Source organism: Diabrotica virgifera, chromosome 6 (assembly GCF_917563875.1).
Source record: "Diabrotica virgifera virgifera chromosome 6, PGI_DIABVI_V3a".
NCBI classification, from domain to species: Eukaryota; Metazoa; Arthropoda; class Insecta; order Coleoptera; family Chrysomelidae; genus Diabrotica; species Diabrotica virgifera.
In genome coordinates, this window is record NC_065448.1 from 234,266,401 (window position 1) to 234,291,879 (window position 25,479).

Sequence of the window (25,479 nt, forward strand, 5' to 3'; positions counted from 1 at the left end):
TCTAAAATTAATATAGAATTTTAGAGCTCTTGTGCAATTACTACTGAAAATTCACAGTTCCCCAGACAACCACCCAGAGCGTTTTGTAAATATTTAACAGTTCCCCAGACAACCATCCAATGACTTTTGTAGAGAATGAAGAGTTCCCCAGGCAACCATCCAATGAGTTTCGCAGAAAAATAATAGTTTCCCAAGGCAACCATAAGAGTATTCAACTGTTGTAGTTCACCAGGTGACCACATGGTTCACCATTTGGAACTACCATCGGACGCCTCCTGAAGAAGATTTGGTGTAAATATCCTAGAACTGCACTGGAAAAAGCCTGCAAACCACCAGCTAAGTCTCCTAATAAAATCGATTACTGGCCTGTCAACAGAGACAGATTATTTTTACACAAAGTAACTTCATAAGTTCTAAAATGTAGATCTTGAGTTGTGACCATAATAAAATGAGAGAATAAAGCGTTTATAGCGAAGTCCATTCCTTTTTACTGATAGTGTACACTATGCATAGAGAATGCAGAGGAGTAGAATACAAGAACCCATAAAAATGTCACGCTCGCCAAGTTAATTCCGGCGATGTTGTGTTGTATTTGTTTTTTGGTCCAATGTTGGAATGTTGAAAATGAACTCAATATTTCATCGTCAATGTAAGCACGGCAAAATTGGCGCCCAACGTGGTGCCCGAATTCTCGTAGAATGTTCAAAATAATCTTTTTTTGAAAACGATCTCCAGACTGTTAATGGTAACGTGAAACAGTAGTTAAAAATGTAACTATCATTACCATCAATTGTGGCTCAGTCACATATAACATAATATTTAAAACTACATTTCATAAATATTATTATAAACAGTGCTATCAAACATACATCTACAATAGACAAAAAATTTTGTTTCAGGTGGAACCAACAGTCTTCAAGCCCCTCGGCAGGCGAGTTCTTCCATAAGCTTTAACTCTTCCACCAACCCCACAATCACCAACGCAGAATGCTCCAATTATATACGAAAGCAGATCATGCAAGCTGAAATCTTCCGTGGAACGCCACTCAACAACGAATACGAACTGATTCCATACAATCATTTCACTTACAGCAGGGTATACCCAATCGATTTAGGCCTAGGTAAACGAGTAGTAGAGAAACCCATAGGATACAAAAGGAAGGATCTTCTAGAGGCGTTAATGAAGGGCTTGGAGATTTTAAATAAGAACGTTACGGAAAAAATGTCGAGGTAAGTTGTAATGCAGATTTATATTTTGTTTTCCGTAAGATATGATTATCTCATCATATTCTTCTTCTTTGAGTACGCTCTCCAAATTTTAGGCCTGGGTAGCTTCCATGACAATTTGCTGATATCGTCCTCGATCTTACGCGACATGTAACAATTTATCTGCTGATAAGCCAGTCCATTGACAAAGTTTTCGGAGCCATGAATCTTTCTTACTACCAATTCCTCTTTTTCTATCGAACTTTCCATTGAGTATTAACTGCAGTATTCAGTATCTGCTACCTCTCATTACATGTCTCAAGTATTCAAGTTTTGCCAGTCAATTGCCAGATGACGCTAGTCACCTAATACCTTCACTTCGGTTGCAATGGGTGGGAAGAACTCTCGATGCTGGCCATTTAGGATATGGAGAACAGTGCCTACGTTCTCTCCGATGAGGCTCCAATAAGAGCCGAAAATCGCGATTCAGAGGACTGGACTGCGCTCCGTATTCTAATCGAAAAGTAAGATTGTTTTGCCTTCGCATTGCAACTGAATAAAAATGGTATACGTTTTTATTTTATTCAAGTTTTCTCTTCTTTTATCATCTTCAGCAAGTCAACTTCGCCTTGACCTACTCTGTCTAAGACTTCTCTGTTTGAAATGCGTTAATCCCATTATATTCTGAGCATTCTACGATATGACCTCATCTCGAAGGCTTCTAATTTGTTCATCATATTAACCTTCATTATCTTGGTTTCACATCAATGTAGTAATACGGGATACAAATAACATTTCAGTTAATACATTAATTAATACATTAATATCTTAGCAGATATGTTTCGGTTAAACATTGATCTTCAGCAGCTCGTATAGTTTGATTCATGATATTTCTTCACTTGGTCATCTATTACATATGCTGCCTCAGTATTCTGTTTGTTTAAAAGCTTTTTCGTAACTTCTGCCCATACTGTGGAGACCTAAAACATTGGTGTTGACTCTGAGACCTTCCCTGTACTACCAACCGTCCGATTTTGTAATATATTCAATGGATATGACCAATTTAAAATTCTAGAGTAGACATTAATAAATATGTTGGGTTCCGTTTCATATAGGATCGATACATTTGTCCATGTAATTCGAAGCAGCCGTCTCCATGACCAGATTTCAAAAGCTTCTAAGCATTGTCTAGTAAAAAATGAAACAGACCAGTCTTGAAATGAGTCTCTTCTTTTTTTCTCATGATAATGTGATGATCACGCCATCCTCCGTTTAGTCTAGTCATTATCTTGCTAGTTGTATGCGTCATCGAATTTCGGATTCACAATTGTTGTTCACTAGAGCTCCAAAATATATCATAGAGGAGACTACCTAGCATCCAGCAATAGTTCGGGTTTCAGGAAAGTATTGCTTCTTCTTCTTATTAAAGTTCCCTCTGAGGTTGGATATCATAATGGCTATGGTCACTTTGTTGCATGCTGCTATGAATAGTTGTAATGAACTACAGTTAAGCCATTCTCTAAGGTTCCTCAGCCAAGAGATGCCTCTTCTTCCGTGGATCCTTCCTTGCATAATAATTCTCAGCAACTTATTTTTTCTCCTTTGGTAATGTGACCATAAATATTCCAGTTCTCTAGGTTTTATACTTTTCATAATTTCTAACTCCTTATTTAAACGTCGTAGCACTTCAACATTGGTAATTCTTTGAACCCACTGAATTTTCACTATTCTTCTGTAACATCACATTTCAAACGCTTCTATTCTTCTTATGTGTTGTCTCTTAAATGTCCAAGCTTCTATTCTGTATAGCAATATAGAAAATATGTAGCATCTTAGAGCCCTTAATCTAAGAGGCAACTGAAGGTCGTAGTTTTTAAGCAGTGTCTTCATTTTTATAAATGATTGCCTTACAGTTTCAATTCGGACTTTAATTTCTTTGCTTTGGTCATTTTTGTCATCAACCCAGGTTCCCAAATATTTGTATGTCTTAACTTTTTCTATTTGGGTTTGCTCTATCATTAACCTTTCATTTCCATGTTCTGTTTTTGAGACAATCATAAATTTAGTTTTTTTCTTGTTTATATTTAGTCCGTATCGAATGCAATAATCGTTAATTCTATTTAGCAATTCTTGTAGCGATTCCAGAGTGTCTGCCATTATAATGGTGTCATCAGCGAATCTTATGTTATTTACTATTCTTCCGTTTATAGAGATTCCATCACTTGTACAGGTTAAACAGTAGTTAACTCCGTTCACTTTGAAAACAGACTACTCGCTCATAACTCAACACCAAAATATCTTGGAGTGACTCTTGACAGAACCTTAAGTTTTAAGGAACACCTACAAAGAACGGCAGAAAAACTGAAGACGCGAAATAATATAATCCAAAAGCTATGTGGCACCACATGGGGGTCCTCAGCCTCCGTACTCAGATCATCCGCTCTCGGACTCGTATACTCGGCGGCTGAATATGCTTCGCCGGTATGGCTCAATAGCAAACACACGAAGATCATTGACACCCAATTAAACCAGACAATGCGAATGATCTCAGGTACAATTCGACCAACACCGAACTATTGGCTTCCCATTCTGAGTCACATTCCACCGCCTAAACTAAGAAGAAGTCATTCTCTTCTCAGAGAATATCGAAAAATCGAGGCTAACCATCAACTACCCATCCACCATGATAAGCTTGATATCGAAATGAAAAGACTGCGCTCCAGATATCCCCCATTGTTAAGGGCCACCTCCCTACATCAGGAACATTTCGACCTCACCAACGCTTGGAGAAGACAATGGGAGAGCGACTCACCACAGGAATCACACCAAATGGCCTGTATCGATCAGAAACCGCCAGGCTTTGAACTGCCCCGCAATACATGGACGGCGCTGAACAGAATAAGGACAGGGACCGGTAGATGTGCTGACAGCTTGCATAGATGGGGAAAGGCCCTTACTCCTGAGTGTGATTGTGGTGCGCAACGGCAGACCATCCGCCACATTATTGAGGAATGCCCCCGAAGGCGATACCCTGGAGTTTTCGATGAGTTCCTGAATGCGACCGAAAATGTTTTACAGTATATTAATACATTAGATGTTCGTTTGTGATACTTCATGTAGTGTTTTATATACTTTTTTTTAAAATTATGTGTTCTTGTTGTATCTATGCCATACGATAAAAAAAAAAAAGTAGCGGCGACAGAACACAACCCTATCTTACTCCTCTCTTTATATCAATATTCTCGGACTCTTGTTCTTCTATCTTTATATTGGCCTTTTGATTCCAATACAGATTGATGATAATTCGTAAATCTCGTCTGTCTAAAGTATTGCTGGTGATCGATAACTATTATTTTGGTTTTGTTGTATTCACGATTCCAAACTTAGCACTTTCTACCTCAAATTTTTTTAAAGTTAGTTATTTCTTCTGGAGTAAAGACTAGAAGTGTAATGAGTGTCCTCTTCGAAACGCAAGTTAGCTATCAAGATATCACCTAGCTTTACTCCTCCCAACCATCGAAAGTTCTGCTTATTATAAACTCTGTTAACAGTAAGCGTATACGCTTTGAGCTTCGCTGGTGTCGCTCCTAGCGGATTACTAATGCAACTTTCACCGCTAATTTTTAAATTCATTATTTAATTGTTATCGCTTAATATTTACAAATTAAAAAATAATTAAATTGTAATCGATTTTATAAAGATTTTGCTATTCATTTTAACGTTCTATTAATGAAATATTAATTTCTTACTTCGGATACTTTCACAATTATTGTGTACATGGCGCTTAGATTAATTTATAATTAAATATTACGAAATATTAAAAAAACTTAAATTCAGTATTTAAAACGTAAGTATATTTAAGGTAAAAATATACACCAGAGCTTTGACCAACCAATATTATGTCCTATTAATGTTTTTAATTTCAATGTTTTAAATTAATCACTTTGACATTTATGTCAAATTTCCAGTAAAAGCTTACAGACTTGTCACTACTGGCGCTCGCGAATTTTTAATTATCCCGTCTACCTACGAGCTCATAGCGTATACCCTACTAGATACATGGGTAGGTACCTAATTGCTGTGCTTATGGGCTAATCCGGTCCGTTCTCAGATGTGACTTTCATCCCTGTCATGTTACTGTCAAGAAATTATTTAAAATAATTGTGTTTCCATACAAAAAATACATTAATTAATAGTATTAGAATAACTTTATTCAAACACCAAGAATATTACAATACTTTCAAACTTTTACAATTTTGCAACATTAAAACAGTGAAGGGTCCAGGACTGTAATAGCTCAATGTTCCTATGTATCTAGTAAGGTGGCGCTTACTGTAAATGTTAAATAATAAGAGAAATAAAACGCATCCTTGGCGTACGGCCTTTCCTCTTTTTAATGAGCATTCGTCAGATAGCCATCCGTCATGTGACGTCAGAGTCAAGTGTTTAGTTACACTCATTGTCGTCAAAATGCTCCACAGGCTGTTCCATTTGACATTATCAAAGGTCTTTATACAGTCGAACCCGCTTATTGGAATAGCCTTCCTGCCAAGCAAAAATATTCTTATAACCGGGATATTCTAATAACCGATCATTGGTGGCTATCCGTAATAAGTGTACCGAATATACGTAATAATAGTAGGTACATACTATGTTAATATGTATATGTATGTTATGGTTTTCATTCTTTTTATGTCAATACTACAATAGCGTAACGTATTTATTAAAAAACCTAATTACATTATATTATGTGGATGCATACAGTAATTAATATGAAATGTATGCAATATATAGATTATGTAAATATTTTCGTATTAAAATACATAATATACTTAATAAGAAACTTATTTATTTAGTCTTGAAAAATAATCGGTTATTGTAGCTTGTTTTTTGTTACATAAAATACTAGTCAATTTTCTTGCTCTGAATTATAAAAATAAAAAAAATGTACAATGGTTTGGCCACCCCGAAAACGTCTTATAACTTTACAAGCAATTATAATGGGCGAACTGTTTCTTAAAAATTTTATAACAGGCAACTGGGTGGCAATATATATAGTTTGTAGACAAAGGAAATTATTTTACGACTGAATTTGTCGGTAAACCATTGAATTGGTACTCATAACAATACAATAAAACATTTATTACCTATCTGACAAACCCAAATAATATAAATAAAACAGCACTTCAGGCCTTCGAATCCCTTGGTGAGAAACCATAGTACAAGACATGATTAAATTTTTAGGAAATTCGAAATTGTAGGTAAAAATTTATTCGTTGACCTCAAAAATATTTTAATTAGCGGTATTGCTTTATTATTACGTATTCCAATACACGGATAAATTTATTAAGGAGTAAATGGAAACGTTTCGGGACCTCGAATTTGTATTCCATAAACCGGGATATTCCTATAACCGGTACTCTAATAAGCGGGTTCGACGTATAATCAAGAAAACTTATAACTATCTGGATCTGATATTTCTATGATGTTTTTTATATTAAGGATTTGTTTCTAGTACCTATGCCCTTCACAAATACTGCCTGGTCAAGTGCTATTTACTCTGCATTATGCTTTCTCATAATTAATGCACACTATTTTTTTAACCATTCTTAAGGTAATGAAATATTTTTTTATATATAAACTACGAAAAAAAAGTTGATAGATGTTTCAAAATACTTATCAAAACATTTTTATTTTAAGGTACACACTGGACGATTTCCTAGAGGGACTATACAGGGTGGAACCCACAACAGGGACTCAGTACGAGTTGTATTTTAGGACTAAAGTGTCGGGTTTTACAAAAGTTATCATAATGCGACCGTTTGCTCCCCTACAAACTATCAATACCGTCAGTCTGACAGGTCCAAAAGAAAAAGAACTCATTCATATTATCCTCCCGTTATCAGGCAGAACGGCGACTTTCCAGAGCTTCATGGATAAGTTCGTCAAGATAGGTTTGAAGAATGATCGTAGGGTGCACCTCACAGTAGTTTACTTCGGGGAAGAGGGTCTTTCAGAAGCCAGATCTATCATGTCGCGAGTGCTGATGACCAAGAACAGTGGAGGGAATCCAAACAACCTAAGACTGTTAGCCCTTAACGAGACATTCTCCAGGGGTAAAGGTCTTCGCGTCGGGGCCGAACGCACCTGGGACTTGGAGAAGAGCAAAGACTCAAGCAAAGACGTTCTTCTGTTTATGTGTGATGTGGATGTAGTGTTTAGTGCCAGGTTTCTGGACAGGTGTCGGTGGAACACTCAGTCTGGCAAGAAAGTCTACTACCCCGTTGTGTTTAGTTTGTACAATCCCCACGTAGTGTATACGCTGCAAGGTAGAGATGTTCCTCCAGAAAACGACCAGTTGGTGATTTCGAGGGATACTGGATTTTGGAGGGACTTTGGATATGGGATGACGTGTCAGTATCGGTAAGTGTTTCAAATATTTCCTTATCAGGTATCAGAATTATAAATTATAAAGTACGTAGTACAAAATGGGTGTACTAATTATCATTCTCTTTATTAGTGATTTTATTAACCCATTTCTTTCTAGTAGTTCGTTTTTGAATCACTTACTTTGAATTTTTTTCTTAACAACAATATTTTGTATTGCTAGAAGAAGATAACATATTATATATAGTTTAGTCCATTCCATATATTTAGTCTGTTCTTCGTTTATGTATATCCCTTTCTTTCTTCCTATCGCCTCTAGTCTTTTTAGTATTTCTTTTAATTCTTGTTTGCTTCTGGCTATCAGTACTATGTCATCAGTGAATGCCAAGTATTGTTGTGTTCGTTGGTATACAAGTCCTGTCCTGTTAATTTCGGCTTCTCTGATGACCATTTCAAGAAGGATACTAAACAACAATGATGACAGTGGGTCTCCTTGTCGTACCCCTTCACCGACTTTAAACTTATCTGTTTCCTTTCCATTTATTTTAACCCTGTTCTCTGTTTGTTTGAGTGTAACTTTTACCATCTTTATTAAGTTTTTACTAATTCCAATTTCACATAGTGCTTTGTATATTTCTTTTCGTTTAACTCTGTTAAAAGCTTGTTTAAATTCGATTGATAGGGCCATTGTAGATTTCCCGTATTCGTAGCTTTCAGCTTGTATCTCACGCAGCAGGAAAATTTGATCCACCGTGCTGCGTCCTCTTCTGAATCCACATTGATATTCTCCTATGTCATTATCTATCTTTTGTGTTATCTTGTCTTTTATATGTACTGCAAGTATTTTATATGCAACGTTTAGAAGGGCTATTCCCTTGTAATTATGGCATAAACTTTTGTCGCCTTTTTTGTGAATTGGACACAGTGTGGCTTCAGTCCATTCTTTTGGTATGTTTTCTTGTTCCCAAATTTCTTTTGTTAGCTTTTTCAAATGCTTAATTAGTACTGGTCCTCCATATTTAAACATTTCAGCTGTTACTTCATCCTTACCTGGGCTCTTGTTTTTCTGTAGTTTCTCTATTATTTCTTTTATTTCTTTTTCATTAGGCGGTCTTTCCTGCATTTCTTTTTGATCAATATTTTCATTCGGTCCTTCTTCTTCTCCTTCTGCATATTCTGTTATGGGAATTTCATTTAGAAGCTCTTAGAAGTATGCTCTCCATCTGTTCAATATTTCTTTGTCGCTTACTAAATTCCTTCCATTTTTACTTTTGTAGTGTACACACCGAGAGAAAAAAATTCTTGACATAAAGAAACTTTATTAATATTTAAGAAAGATCGACTTGGCATATTGCCTAAGAAATATATTTTGTATGTAAGATATAATTTTCTAAAATATTTCAAATAAATTCTACCACAGCCAAAGAAATATATCTTAAACATGATTGAACTAACACTTTCTGGCAAACTTCAAACCCATTTATCCGAAAGAAATTACACTTAATGTTAATTAATTTTATTAGTCATAAAAATATATTTTCTACACATAACAAAACTATTCTTTCTGAGCAATAATACTTCTTAGTAAGGAATATTATTATTTTACTATTAATAATTAATGTATTTAATGTTAAGAAATATATTCCGCAGAGATAAATGTATATTTATGTAGAGTTAAGTTAATATTTCTTGAAAATAAAGTGATATTACATACGGCGAAATAAATCATTGTGTTAAGGTAAAATCATTATTTATTAATAAAACAAGATATAAAACGTTATTACATACAAATATTTTCTCCACTCTTAAACCACTGGCTTCTACACAACAATAAAAGGATGGAGAGGCAAATCCAACTTCCTCAAATTTTCCTTCTTTTGTTAATAGCACTTTGTATATCAGCAATTCACTAAAACAAAATCGTTATGTAGAAAGAGTAAACTTACTTTAATAAATTTTTTTTTATAAAGATATAGATATTTATTTTGACAAATTTGGGAAATACAAAAAAAAAAGAAATACACGGCCCCACATAAGAACTATTAATACTAATAATAATCAATCATATTTAGTTCAAACATGGCATTATTTAACCTACACATCTTTGTTTATTCTTTTCTTTTTGTTAATGAAATATTAATTATTTATCTGTATAATATTAAGTCACACAATAAACATTGTTTAGCTAAAACAAGAGGGAAAATACAACCAATGTAAAACATTGAAGCAGACATAATAATATGTAATTTTCTTAATTTTTATAATCTAAAAGAGACAGCATACCTAATCATTAAGAAATTTAATTACGGGAAAGTATTATTAGTTTACATCTAAGTCATTTAATACATATTAACTAATTCACGGTTTTCGGCAATAACATTTCTTAACCATAAACATATATTTCTTTTAGACTAACTAACTGATTTCTTTATCTCAAATAAATTAACAGAAAACATCCTCAGCGTTGCACCCGCCATGTTTGATATAGCGTTGTATTGTATATTTTTATAGAAGACGATACATTCAAGAAGCCTATTATAGTTGATACATAAGTATATACATTTTTAAAAAGGTACTTACATGTATGAAGTTCTACCATTTCTGGAAGGCCCCGCAGTTGGTTAATAACTCCTTTCTTAATATTGTTCTGAAGCTATATATTATATCATTCTGTCCCAGCTTTAAATTGTGGCATATTTCCCAGTTAGAATAATAAGCCACTTTATTTCAGAGTCGTTCATCATTATACCTAAAAAGCATATAAAGATACTATTATGTTTCTTTTTTAACCATTCGGATACGCAACAATATTATTATTACATCTTAAATTACTCAATTTACTTTTATTTAATACCTATATATGTACGTACCTTCAAAATATCCGTAAATTGTTAAAGAACACCAATAACTCCAAAATCTATCTATATGAACATGAACATATCACGCCATCTTGACAAACACTGACGACTAAATCATAAATAGTTAATCTGCGCAATTCTTTTGTGGAAGAAAATCTCTTTGCAAGTAACATTTCGGCATTAATGACAAAGTTTTTATTTTATAACCACAGTTACTACAGAGGGTATTTCTGAAGAATTACTTCTTGTGGTTTAAAATATTTATTTAATTGCAAGAAAATTTCTTGTTCACAAATATAAATATGGATTAACTTAACATTATATTTCTTATACTGCAAAATATTTGTAGTTTTCAATTTAAGAAATAAAAACTTTAGGATAAGAAAATTAAATGTAACCATTAATGCATTTCTTAGTATTGAAGAAATTATCTGTAAGAAATTATTGAGTTGTGTTTAAAAAACTCGTTTCTTTATATGTGAACCGGTATGTTTAATTTAAGAGGATATGTAAACTTTTAAGAAATATTGCTCAAAGAAATCGGTGTTTTAGGAGAAAAGAAATTGTTCTCTCGGTGCACGTTTTCTTTGGTACCCCTTTTTCTCATTTTTTACTCCTTGATATAAGTTTCTGATGTCTCCAGTTTTATAGTTTTCTTTTATATACATTTCAATTTATCTTCGTTCTACTTTCTTTTCTTTGCTCTTATATGATTCTTTTAGTTCGTTTTTTTTGTTCGTTGTATTTTATCTCCATCTCTCGTGTTTTCACTTGCATCACTTTGAGTCTTAACTTATTTCTTTCATCCAGTTCTATTTTACATTCTTTATCAGACCATTCTTTGTATCCATCTTTTATTTTTCTATTACTGGGTTGCGCTGCTTTGGTCATACATACTTTTATTTGCGTCCATTTTTGTTCGATGTTTCCATTTTCTGTAATATTTTCCAGTTCTCTAGTGACTAGTCTTTTATATTTACTTTGTTCTTCTTCTGACAGTAGTCTAATAGGTTTAGTTACTTTGTACCTTTTTTTCTGTTTTTTTCTAAGAACTGGTATAACCTGTTTCAGTTGTATTCCGACTATAAAGTGATCTGTGTCTGCATCTGGTCCTCTATATGTTCTTATGTTCTTTATACATTTTTCCATGTCTTTTCGACGAGCACATGATCTATTTGGTTTATGGTTTTCCCATCTGGTGATCTCCATGTTCCTTGGTATATTCTTTTGTGTTGAAAGTACGTGCTCATAACGATCATGTTTCTTTCTTTTGCAAAATCTAGTAAGAAGTGTCCATTTTCATTCGTTGTTTCATGCAGACTATATTTTCCTATGGTGGGTGTGTATATTTCTTCTTTTCCTATTTTTGCATTAGCATCGCCTAGTACTATTTTTATATCGTATTTGGGAATATTTTCGAATACTGTATCTATTTTACTGTTGAAGTCTTCTTTGATGTCTATGTTTTTCTCTTCATTCGGTGCATGTATGTTATTTTTGGTATTTTGCTCTTATTCTTAGTATGCATATTTTCTCTGATATTGGTTTAAAGTCAACGATTAGATCTTTCAGCTTTTTGTTTACTACAAATCCTCTACCTAACATTCTATTTTCGCCTCCGCTATTGAAAAATAAATAGTCATGCATTTATTTCCATTGAGTTTTGGCCTAGTTGTTTCGTTTCTTGTAGTGCTATTTCGAAATATCACTTTTTGTACTGCATTTTTGCTTGCTTGTTATCTTCTTCTAACATTACAAAATTTCACTGTATTTACCGTTTTTCAATGTAAAGCTTTAATGAAAAGGAAAAAAAATAAGTCCTAATTTCATGGTTGATTCAAGATGAAATACAACGCCATGAAAGTAGTATTCTTTACTATTTCGTGGCAATCATAATCTCTCTCTCTCTCTCTCTCTCTCTCTCTCTCTCTCTCTCTCTCTCTCTCTCTCTCTCTTTCTTTCTATTGATCTCTATTATTCAACATGGTCATAGCCAATGTATTAAAAAATAAGAATGGAAAAGGGAATCATCGCCTTGATGGTATACAGGGTGTTTCATTAATAATTGTCCATATAGTAACTGGAAAAACCTTAGCACAAAATACGAAGATTTAACCTAAAACACTTAAATAAAATGTGGTTCCTTACTGAGTTACAGGGTGTTTTATCTAAAAATTTAAAAACTATTTTTGCCCAGCATTTTAAAACTATTCAACGTATCCTTTTTATACTTGGGAGGAAGTATAGGTACTATACAAACTACTAAACTATGATAAACAAACGTTTCTAGCTACTACCAGAGGCGTACGACAGGGGATAGTGAATGGTTGACCCTTCTCAAATTCTACGCCACTGAAGGAATTACTATTTTAGTGCCCTTTTTAGATTCTCCAATACCTTCTACGTAAATAATATATTCTTCATTGGTAACGATAAAGTTATTAGTTTTCGAGATATTTGAAGTTAAATATGAAACGGCACAGTTATTTTGATTAATTTATGATATGATTCATATGATTAAAATTTAAAAATTATTTATACCCAGTATTTTTAAAACTATTTGGCTTATTCTTATCATAGTTGGCAGAAAGTGTAGGTACTGTACACCCTACTAAATTAAGATAAATAAACGTTTCTAGCTACTACCAGAGGAGTACGATAGGGGATAGTGGCTGGTTGACCCTTCCCAAATTCTACGCCACTGACGAAATTGCTATTTTAGTGTAATTTTTTGATTTTCCAGTACTTTTTATGTAAATAATATATTCTTCATTCGGAACGATAAAATGATTAGTTTTCGAGATATTTGAAATTAAAAATGAAGCGACACAATACATTAATCAAAATAACCGTGTCGTTTCATGTTTAACTTCAAAGATCTCGAAAACTAATGACTTTATCGTTACGAATGAAGAGTATATTATTTTCATAGAAAGTATTGGAGAATCCAATAATTGAACTAAAATAGCAATTCTGCCAGTGGCGTAGAATTTGCAAAGGATCAACCTGTCTCTGTCTCCCGTCGTACGTCTCTGGTAATAGCCAGAAACTTTTGTTTAACACAATTAAGTAGTTTGTACAGTAGCTATACTTCCTGCCAAGTATGAAAAGGATACGTTGAATAGTTTTAAAATGCTGAGCAAAAATAGTTTTTAAATTTTTAAATAAAACACCCTGTAACTCAGTAAGGAACCACATTTTATTAAAGAGTTTTAGGTTAAATCTTCGTATTTTGTGTTAAGGTTTCTGCAGTTACTATATGGACAATTATTAATGAAACACCCTGTATACTTGGGTAAACAGTTTAGCGCACTCTTTTGCAATCGTGATATCAACATAAAGTTACGAATACGAATGCTGCAGTGTTATGTCTTTTCCACCCTGTTATATGGAGTTGAGGCTTGGACACTAAAACCGTCGATCATAAAAAACATCGAAGCATTCGAGATGTGGTGCTATAGGCGCATTCTCAAAATATCAAGGATGGACCGCGTCACTAACACGCAAGTACTCCAAACTTTAGACAAAAGATACGAAGTTATAAATGAGATAAAAACTAGAAAGATGGAATACTTGGGGCACATTATGAGGGGTGAAAAGTACGAACTTTTAAAAAATATCATGTAGGGCAAAATTAAGGGCAAAAGAAGTGTGGGAAGAAGAAAAATACCGTGGCTTCGCAATCTACGTGAATGGTTTGGGTGTAGTTCCATTGAACTAGTTAGGCACGCTGCTAACAATGTAGCAGTCATCATCATCAATGGCGCTACAACCCTTCGTGAGTCTTTCCCGCGTTTACTATTGCCTTTCATGTTTGTCGGTCCTGTGTCACTAATTCCCATTGTCGCACTCCCATTTTCTCTAGATCTTCTTTGACTGCATCTTTCCACCTTTTTCTAGGCCGCCCAACAGATCTTCTTCCATCTGGCCTTTCCCAGAACACATTGTTTATAAGGCGATTGTCGTTACTGCGTATCACATGCCCTGCCCATCTGAGTCTATTAGCCTTTATATGTCTGACTAGATTTTCTTTTCCGAATAGAGACTCTAGCTCGTTATTGTATATGTAACAAAGTAGCAGTAGCCATGATGATTTCCAATCTACGCTAGTTGTGGCACATGAAGAAGAAGAAACAGTTTACTCGAATCGTCGTCGACACACATTTCATTTCATCTTTCTCCGTTAGCGGTCGTTCTAACCCTACTCCAAGTATAATATTTAGTATACATATATTTACTTACTAGTCGGTTTGTTTTGGTTGAATCCAGTCTTCTGGCAAAGCCTCTTTGATAACGGTTAGACCTATAAACACGTGTCAGAGCATTGTAAGAAGACTGAAATTAAATCAATACGAAATCGTCTATTTTTATTTAGAAGGAAGAGAGATACACCCCGAAGATCTTTCAGAGATGAATTGGATGACGCAAAGGAAAGAATAAATCTGCAGGAAGGGTAATGGCAAAACAGAAAGAACGGTTGAGTGAAGAAATACATTAAAAACTGTAGAAATCCTTAATATAGTAGTTAGTGTTATTTATATATGGTGGCCTTCCTCTTTATTAGGCTGGCTTGATATATAATTATTAATGAAATGAATGTCGACTCGATTCAAGTTCTCTGTTTAACCCAGGTATGACAACACCAAAAAGCACTGTTAGGAAAATATTCCAATTTACGGTTCAGAGAACCTGTATGAATCGAGTTTTTGTACTCTAATACAGAGTATGGCATTAGTAAAATAGAAAATCTACGGTTTCGTTTTGATTTAAATTTGTCTTCTGCCATTCCCCGATAGTGCTATTTCTAGGCCTACCCGTTGTTAGAGTACAAAGACTCGATTCATATAGGTTATCTCAACCGTAAATTGGAATATTTTCCTAACGGTGCCTTTTGGTGTTGTCATACCTGGGTTAAACAGAGAACTTGAATCGAGTCGACATTCATTTCACTTATTCTCCGTTGGAGGGCGTTCTAATCATACTGCGGTATAAATAGTTTATTTTATACCGAGAAACTACGGACGTGTTGGTGTAAATTTGTCTTCTGTAGAGCCTCCTTGACAACGGGTAGACCTAGAAATAGTACCATCGGGGGATGGTAGGAGACAAATTTAAATCAAAACGAAACCGTATTTTACATTATTAACATTATTAATATTATTTTGGATGATTTATAATTTTTACTAAATTTTTAAATATCTACTGAAAAATTTGGGACAAATCCTAAAATTGTATAATTTATTATTGTTAGCGGCTTATTTCGCAAACAAAAATGTATTTTCTGTAGCTGATAAATTATTCCGCTGAAAAATATTTGCACACCGTTTTGAAATCACGTGTACCAACCGCACGCGGCATTAGTCCCTCCTATCCCTGATTTTTATTTTTTCCAACCGTTGAATTGTCATAGAAAATGTTTCGGCAGTGAAATGATTCGATCGATGTTTCGTAAACAAAACATTGCAAAATTCTCGTTTTGATGGTAGAGTTCAGCTTAAAAAACAGTGAGGAATCCACTGAAAGGCTTCGTTTATGTTTGTTTGTTAGTTGTTGTGCGGATTATGGCTGGAAAATTGCGAAGGTAGGGGACGGCTTTTTACGTATTTGCCGAAATGTTAAAGCTGGATGACATTATTAGCTCTAGCGAGGGTTTTGCGTTTCTCTTATTAATGATGCAAAAAAATTGTACCCCATTTGCTACTCAGTCGGATGTTTAATTTTTTTATAACGAAATATTATTTCTCTTTATGAGTAGGTAATGTACACTGATCTTCTAAAAATATATATCTCACATCTTAAACCCACCAGATCTGGCCAAAATTGTTTTGCCGACGATATAATGTTTCTATAATTAATCACTAATAAAGAGAATGAAATGGACCATATCACACAGGGTTTTTTTAATATTTACTCTGGGCTAATTAGCAAAATACGAGGAAAAGCTATTTATAGTCGGTTCTCTAAACTCAGACACAAATGGCTAGTGATTTTAGTCCGTAATTTTTTTGTTTTTGGCCAATTTTGCCAAAATTGGCAAAAAGAATTGGCAAAATTACTAACTATTTAGTAATTATTAACTATTTTGTAATTATTTTTTTGCAAATTTTACCAAATTGGCAAAATTACTTACTAAAATCACTAGCCAGTTGTGTCTGAGTTTAGCGAACTAACTATACCAGCAATTTTATTGCTGGAATCGAATCGAAAATTTATAAATAGAAAATTTCTTTTTTAATTTTTGGTCTAAACCTCCAAACAATTTAACTTTACACAAAAAACACCCAAATAAAAATTCACCGTAATTAAATTCAACATAGAGACGTGTTTTTTCCGATTTACTTCGACGAAAATTTTTCCCGGAAAATGCGGGTTTTTCCAACAAAATCTTTAATTTTCAACTAAAATTATAGATAAGTAATTGTTTATTAATAATTAAATAACTTGGAAATGTAAAAGCCCTTTCCGTGTAAATTATAATTCCAGAAGCCGATGGAAATTAAATAAACAGTTTAGCAACAATTAAATTGTAAACTAAAAATTTACGGTCGCTATAATACCCACAATAATTGTGATACAGAAGAATCACTATGATTTTTATATAAAAAGATACTGTACCTATCCAATGTATTTTACAGAATTAAAATTGGACTATTTAAGCGGCCTCAGGAATATTTTAAAATTATAAACAATTTTTTGGCTTATAAACAAATAGAATATCTCGGAAAATATTAAATTAAATTAAATCATGAAAACAGTATTGAAAAAAAAACTGCAGGACTCTTCTTTTAAAAGAAAAACGTTAAATTGAGATGAATGGTTCCTGAGATACAATCGGTCAAATTTGACCGGCATTTACGGCAGAAATATAAACAATAGGATCATAATTTTTGAACCATCTCCTTTTTATTGTTGTTTTCTTTCTCCACACCAATTTTCATATATTTTAAATACTCATAACGTATTTATTATTATAATAAAAACTATCGATATTACGAGTGGAAAATGCCAAAAATAGCAAAATTCCAAAAAAAAATTTAAGTTGGAGAAAATGTAATCTCAAAGTTCAAAATCGGTATACATTAAAAAAATGCATTTTTTCGGCTTCCCATGGAGCAATTTTCTTCATTCTTTTTTTGTTCCCAAGTAACTCGAATATAGCCATCTACCTAGCTTATTATTAAATGTCAAACTTGCTTTTGTTTTGTTATAATAGATTAATTTATTTATAAGAAAAGAAAACTACTATTTTTCCAGTTGTAGACATTTTTTAGATAAACTTACTACAAGTGTACATTTTAACGTTAAAAATAAAACACAAATATTCTCATTTGAAAGCTGTATCAATATTTAAACAATCTTTATTTAAACAAATTAAAAAATTTGGTTATAAAAAATAAATTAATTTATTATAACTTATAACAAATCAAAAGCAACTTTGACATTTAATAATGCGTTAGTTAGATGGCTCTACTCGAGTTACTTGGGAACAAAAAACGAATGAAGAAAATTGCTCCATGGGAAGCCGAGAAAATGCATTTTTTTAACGTTTACCCATTTTGAACTTTGAGATTACATTTTCTCCAACCTAGTTTTTGATTGGAATTTTGCTATTTTTGGCAATTTTCACTCGTTATATCGATAGTTTTTATTATAATAATATATGTTATGAATATTCTAAAGATATAAAAATTGGTGTGGAGAAAGAGGACAAAAATAAAAAGGTGATGGTTCGAAAAGTATGATCCTATTGTTTATATATTTGCCGTAAATGACGGTCAACTTTGACCGGTTGTATCTCAGGAACCACTCATTAAAATTTAAGGTTTTTTCTTTTAATAGAAGCGTCCTACCGCTTTTTTCCAATACGGTTTTCATGATTTAATTCAGTTTAATGTTTCCCGAGATATTCTATTTGTTTATAAGCCAAAAAATTGTTTATAATTTTAAAATATTCCTGAGGCCGCTTAAATAGTCCAATTTCAGTTCTGTAAAGTACATTAGATAGGTACCTACAGTGTCTTTTTACACAAACATCATAGTGATTCTTATGTATCATAATTATTGTGGTTATTATGGCGACCACCCGTGTTGAGCTGGCCCCCCCCACTTGCAAAAATTAAAAAACAAATAGCCTTGATTTATGAGCTATTTATGAGCTCTCATATTCCGCAAACTAAAAATTTTGAGCTCGTTCCACTGAGCAGGAATTTAATACCCTAGTGGGGGGGGCTGAGTCAGCCCCCCCCCCCACTACTTAAAAATAGGAATATTGAATCGGTTTTTGCGGCAGAATTACGAGCTATTTATGAGCTCTTGAAATTATATAGTTTCGATTTTTGAGCTCATCCCCTTCACCCCCAAACAACCCTTTAATTGATTTAACTTAAGAGAAAGATGCTGAGAAAACTTAAAATATATCGTATTGCGGATATAATTCCTATAGCTTATATACTCTAAGAATAAACTATTAAATCAAGGGCATTTCGATTATTGAGCTGCAACCCCTTCGCAAGAAAACCACCCTATCTTCCCGGCTTAAGAGAAAGTTGTATTTAAAATGCGTTAAACTAATTATTTGGCGACTACATATCATTTAATAATTTATAAGCTTCCAAATTACGCGCATTTAGATCAGTAAATTGCAATTTATTTTGTATAGTGCAGTCACTGAAGGTAAAAATCAACGATTACCTTCAAGTTCGGTGAACCTTCATCGATTTTCACGAAAATTGGTCAGTGGTTAGAGGATACGTCAAGAAACAAAGGTGACATGGTACCACCTTGCGCCTTTACCCTGAGGGTGGATACCGCCCCTCCTCGGGGGTGAAAATTATTTTATAAAAAATAACTGCACAAATCAATAAATGAACAAATTAAAAGCAAAATTTATTATATAAAGTTAATAAAATAAGTCAATACTTTTTAAGTTATTAAAGATCAAAGATTTTAATTATTTGTGAAAAAAATGCATGTTTTGAAGAGGTTTTTTGTAAATCACTGAAAAACTGTTTTTGCAGTTACAAAAAGTTTTTACAAAAAAGTTAATTGTAGTTTAATTCGCATAGCTTATATTCTAAGAATAAACTCTTAAATCACGCTCCTTTCGATTACATAGCTACAACCCCTTCGCAAGAAAACGACCCCATTTTCCCGGCTTAAGAGAGAGTTGTTCTTAAAATAATTTAAATTGATTATTTGGCGACTACATATCGTTTAATAATTTATTAGCTTGCAAAATATACGCATCTCAATTATTGAATTGCCATTTTCTTTCTATAGTGCAGTCACTGAAGGTAAAAATCAACTATTACCTTCGATTTCTGCAAATCTCCATTTATTTTCACGAATTGACAATAACAACTTGGGGTTTTAGCCTGGGGTATATGTCACCCCTTCTCGGGAGTGAAAATTTCTTTAGTAAAAATAACCCCACAAATCGAGAGAGGGACAAATTGTAAGCAAAATTTGTTATATAATGTGATTAAAATAAATCAATACTTTTTGAGTTATTAAAGATCAAATATTTTAATTTTTGGAAAGAAAATGCATGCTTTAGAGCGATTTTTCATAAATGACTCAAAAACTGTAAGTTTTTACAAAAAAGTTTTCATCACTAAAATTGAAGCTACTAAAGAATATAATAAATTGCTTACTTGAAAAACCTTTAATGTTAATTTAAAGTAAGTTATTGGTAATTAAATATATATTTTTTTCCGCGACTGTTCAAATCTAAGGATTCAAGCTTAAATAACGGGAAAAAGATGCATTTTATAACACTTAGGTACTAAATACTTGTCAAAGTACTTAGAAATACCCATCAAAAATAAGATCCAGAAAAAGTTGATAGTATCAAAATCCGCTCACCAATTTTCGTGAAAATGAATGGAGATTTACCGAAATCGAAGGTCATAGTTGATTTTTACCTTCAGTGACTGCACTATAGAAAGAAAATGGCAAATCAATAATTGAGATGCGTATATTTTGCGAGCTCATAAATTATTAAACAATATATAGTCGACAAATAATTAATTTAAATTATTTTAAGTACAACCCTCTCTTAAGCCGGGAATAAGGGATGGTTTTCTTGCGAATGGGTTGTAGTTCAATAATCGAAAGGCGCGTGATTTTAGAGTTTATTCTTAGAATATAAGCTATACGAATTAAACTACTATTAACTTTTTTGTAAAAACTTACAGTTTTTCAGTGATTTACAAAAAACCTCTTCAAAACATGCATTTTTTTCACAAATAATTAAAATCTTTGATCTTTAATAACTTAAAAAGTATTGACTTATTTTATTAACTTTGTATAATAAATTTTGCTTTTAATTTGTTCTTTTATTGATTTGTGCAGTTATTTTTTATAAAATAATTTTCACCCCCGAGAAGGGGCGGTATCCACCCTCAGGGTAAAGGCGCAAGGAGGTACCATGTCACCTTTGTTTCTTGACGTATCCTCTAACGACTGACCAATTTTCGTGAAAATCGATGAAGGTTCACCGAAATTGAAGGTAATCGTTGATTTTTACTTGATTTTTACCTTCAGTGACTGCACTATACAAAATAAATTGCAATTTACTGATCTAAATGCGCGTAATTTGGAAGCTTATAAATTATTAAATGATATGTAGTCGCCAAATAATTAGTTTAACGCATTTTAAGTACAACTTTCTCTTAAGCCGGGAAGATAGGGTGGTTTTCTTGCGAAGGGGTTGTAGCTCAATAATCGAAATGCCCTTGATTTAATAGTTTATTCTTAGAGTATATAAGCTATAGGAATTATATCCGCAATACGATATATTTTAAGTTTTCTCAGCATCTTTCTCTTAAGTTAAATCAATTAAAGGGTTGTTTGGGGGTGAAGGGGATGAGCTCAAAAATCGAAACTATATAATTTCAAAAGCTCATAAATAGCTCGTAATTCTGCCGCAAAAACCGATTCAATATTCCTATTTTTAAGTAGTGGGGGGGCTGACTCAGCCCCCCCCCACTAGGGTATTAAATTCCTGCTCAGTGGAACGAGCTCAAAATTTTTAGTTTGCGGAATATGAGAGCTCATAAATCAGGGGTATTTGTTTTTTAATTTTTGCAAGTGGGGGGGGGCCAGCTCAACACGGGTATGGCGACCGTAAATTTTTAATTAACTAAACAATTGTTGCTAAACTATTTATTCAATTTCCATCGGCTTCTGGAATTATAATCTATATGAAACAGCTTTTATATTACCAAGTTATTTAATTATTGATAAACAACTACTTACCTAAAATTTTAGTTGAAAATTAAAGATTTTTTTAAAAAAACCCGCATTTTCCGGGGAAAATTTTCAACGAAGTAAATCGGGAAATCACCTCTCTATGCAGAATATAATTACGGTGATTTTTATTTGGGTGTTTTTGGTATGAAGTTAAAATCTTTGGAGTTACAAAGCAAAATTTCAAAAAAAACACGATTTTAGTGAGCCATTTAGTTTAAAAAAATGTGGCACACCAACTGCGGACTTTGCATACTTATATTATTAATATATACAACCATAAGATGCGATTCCAGCAATAAAATTGCTGGTAAATAACTTTTCCCAAAAATAGCCTATTCTCCGATAATCTGCCCAGACTATTTCTGGTTAAATTTAATTATTAAGATATAATAGAAGCTTAGAAATAATCATTCTATTAACCAAAAACATTCCGCTGTTTAGTTCAATATCAGATAAGAATAGTAGAATTGACAATATAAAGATCTGTTATTCGACGTTGTAGGTAGAGTCATCATAAAATCTTCTCTAATATGTACTATTTTTTGTGTAAGTACGAGGCTTGTCTTTTTAGTTTTGCACATAGCCGCTTAGATGGCGCTACCAATAAAACCTTCCGACAGAAATATCACCTTCCGAAACCTTTACCTTTTGTTGATATAAATCAACAATTTCATTGCCATACAACAAATCGTGCAGATAAAGTGATTTTTTGAAATTATCAAGTCGGTAGAAAAATGGATCTTAGCCGAGAACATTTTAGACCAATAGTTTTTTTACAATTTTCGGAGGGGATTATCCCAACAGCAATGTCTCACTAAAATCGTTTCTGTATTTGGGAATGAAGCATCACACCAGTCAATTATTTTCCGCTGGTATTGCTGATCGCTTCAGTCAGTCTGAGAGGTGGGAAACTATCAATATAATTGTATATTTATAGGTTTTTATTGTCAATATCCCACCTCTACTAGTTTCATCCCTTTTTATTGCATAACGTATTATGTTTTCCGACTTATGTTGTAAAAGCATCCCTCTTTGTAGGGTAAATTCTTATTGTCTAAAAAAATATATTCTACAGTTATTTTGTATTTTATTTCAGGTCAGATTTTTTGAAGGTGCGTGGCTTCGACGAAGACATCGTCGGATGGGGCGGGGAAGATGTTATGCTGTACAGAAAATATGTTAGAAGTAATATGAAGGTTATTCGAGCCACGGATCCTGGGATTTTCCACATTTGGCATCCAAAAGTAAGTACCTTTCCTTGGATTAGTAAACGTCAGAAAAACTCTGTTATAGTATAGAGTATAGAGCATAGAGTAAATATATAGTATAGTAGATAATAACAGAACACCTAGTAAACGCTTGATAAACGGGAGAAAACCAAAAAAGAGGTAAACAGACGAGGTGAGAACCAATGCTAGAGAAACATTGATGGTGGATACCTGCAGGTCGGTGGAAGGAGAGCAGCCAAGATCTTGCAGGCGGATTTTGGAAAGGTCCAGGGCCCGACTTGGGCTATAGGGCCATTATTGTATAAAGATAGATATAGTGATTTCACAAATCTGCTTTTCCTAAAGCTTTGGAAATTTATTTTTTTCCTTTATAATATTCCTGTATTTTTTTTGTTTTCCATTATTTTTTTATCTTAAATTATCAAAATCACAATCCTCATAAAACTAGTGTTGTTGCTTTTGCTTGTACTTATATTGAAACTAACCTTAAAAATAATTATTATTCTTGTGTTTTTTGAATTTTAATTAAATTATCTTGTTAGTGGTAATATCCCTTTAGTGGTAATATCCCTTTAACCACCAAAATTGGAGTTTTGCATTGTAGTAGAGAACCCCAAGCGGGTAAATTTAAAATTTTAAATACAAACCACGCGATATTTCGCAAAATAAACATCAGATCGAAAAACGAAAAACTGCAAAATACACTTTCAAAATATTGTTGAAAAATATTTCGAATGGTACTAAACATGACCCCCCACTGATGTGGTTTGGGGGTTACTTTAAAATCTTAAATGGGACCCCAAGTTTTTATTGCAGATTGGATTCTTTCCGTAAAAATAAGCAACTTTTTTTTGAGACATATTTTCGAATTATGGATAGATGGGGCTATAATCGGATAAAACGATTGTTAGAAATGGAAAATTAATTTAAAAAATGAAAAGTCCCCACTAAAATGGCAAATTTTCCTTAAATTTTTTTGGTTTTAGGACCTAATAATCACAACCCAATAGGTCCTCATAACGATGTAGTGACTGAAAATTTAGCATACTTTGCTCCCCTACCATTGATTACGACTTTAGATTTAATTTTTAACTTCATCTCTGTCATCGACTCTAAATGTCAGTCTTTATTCTATATAAACCTTCACTGTGGATCAAGCTTAAAAATAAATAAGGCAAATAATACGAAATTCCTTCCTTTAATGCTTGCTATCTTTGCATTAAGTCGCATACTTATCGAAAATCCTCCTAAAAATCTTCAAATGTTTCTTTTAAACCCTTATTATTGTTTCCCCTTGTTTATACCACCGATATTTGTTGTTTCATTAAGGCAGTTCATATTAAAGTAAAATTCTTTCATCGAGAAAAGTCCACTCCGAATCAAATCTTGATAAATAATTTGCCATTCCGTCTTGTAGGGCCCTTCTTAGGTTCTCAATTCCCCATCGTCTCGTTATCTTTCAAATCTCTCAATTTTTTCCTCGCATCCATCGGCTTTCGATATAAATCTGACAAAATTAAGGGCGGAAAACGAATTCGGGTGAAGTAATAAATAACTGGGGCGGAGTAGCAGATTTTTATGTCGTTTTGGTTTGGGCAGAAATGGCCTTTTTTAATTGTGCCGAATAATAAAGATTATGATACGTTGAGAGGTATAAAAAAAATTGGCTATACTTGATTTGGGAATGCGTGATAGCACAGTTTATAGGGCCGAAGATAATAAAAGTATTTATACAGGACAGTGAAAAACATAAGAATCTTATATCTTATAGAGACCTCTAGGAAGAAGGCTAGAAGAAGACTAGAATATCATACTAACGGCCGGTTTCACAAAGTAAAGTTAACTTGTGGTTAAGAGATAACCTCAAAATTACCCCAAAATATGCGTTTCAGTTTCATAATTGTTACCCTTCTGGGTATACCCATAAGGGTAACCCACTCCAACCTCTGGTTAAAAATTCTGTGAGTTAACCATACTTCGCCATTGACCTGAAACTAAAACGCATATTTTGGGGTAACCTCTGGTTATCTCTTAACCACAAGTTAACTTTACTTTGTGAAACCGGCCGTAAAAGTAGAAGGGATAAGACAGGAAGATTCCTATTGATCCACGTAATCGTGGATGAAACAATAAAAAGGTAAAAAAAGGGTACCATTTGGGAGAAACACAACTTAAAATAATGTACTATGCAGATGATGCAATACTAATCTTGCTGCTTTTAGGTCCTTTCTCGCTTCTGAAAGAATTATCCATTTACAAAAATCAAGGGAATGTCACCAAAATTACTATTCCGCTGTGTCTCCTAAACGAAATTTTTAAACATCACGACGTGTTCTGAGGGACTAGAATCCTCAAATTATTTTAGTGATAACAACTTTAGCATGGTTCTGATTAATATTCGTTCTATAAGATATAAAACTGATGAATTATTTCTATTTCTAGAGGAATTAGGGTTTCCTCCGATAGTTGCGGTTACTGAGCACTGGCTTGAAGTCAACGAGCCTTTTTTTGTAGAAAAATATTCCACTATTGCTAGGTACGATCGT

The 25,479-nt window shown here is 33.2% G+C and overlaps 1 protein-coding gene across 4 annotated transcripts in view; it reads left to right on the plus strand.

The window, feature by feature from the left end:
• LOC126887302 (chondroitin sulfate N-acetylgalactosaminyltransferase 2) overlaps positions 1–25,479 on the plus strand; it is a 1,014,890-nt gene that overhangs the window by 954,655 nt on the left and 34,756 nt on the right. For all 4 annotated transcript variants that reach the window (XM_050654726.1, XM_050654727.1, XM_050654725.1 and 1 more), the window contains 3 exons: positions 900–1,230; positions 6,907–7,629; positions 22,801–22,948. In XM_050654726.1, coding sequence (XP_050510683.1) covers positions 900–1,230; positions 6,907–7,629; positions 22,801–22,948 — 1,202 coding nt within the window. The remainder of the gene's footprint in view (positions 1–899; positions 1,231–6,906; positions 7,630–22,800; positions 22,949–25,479) is intronic.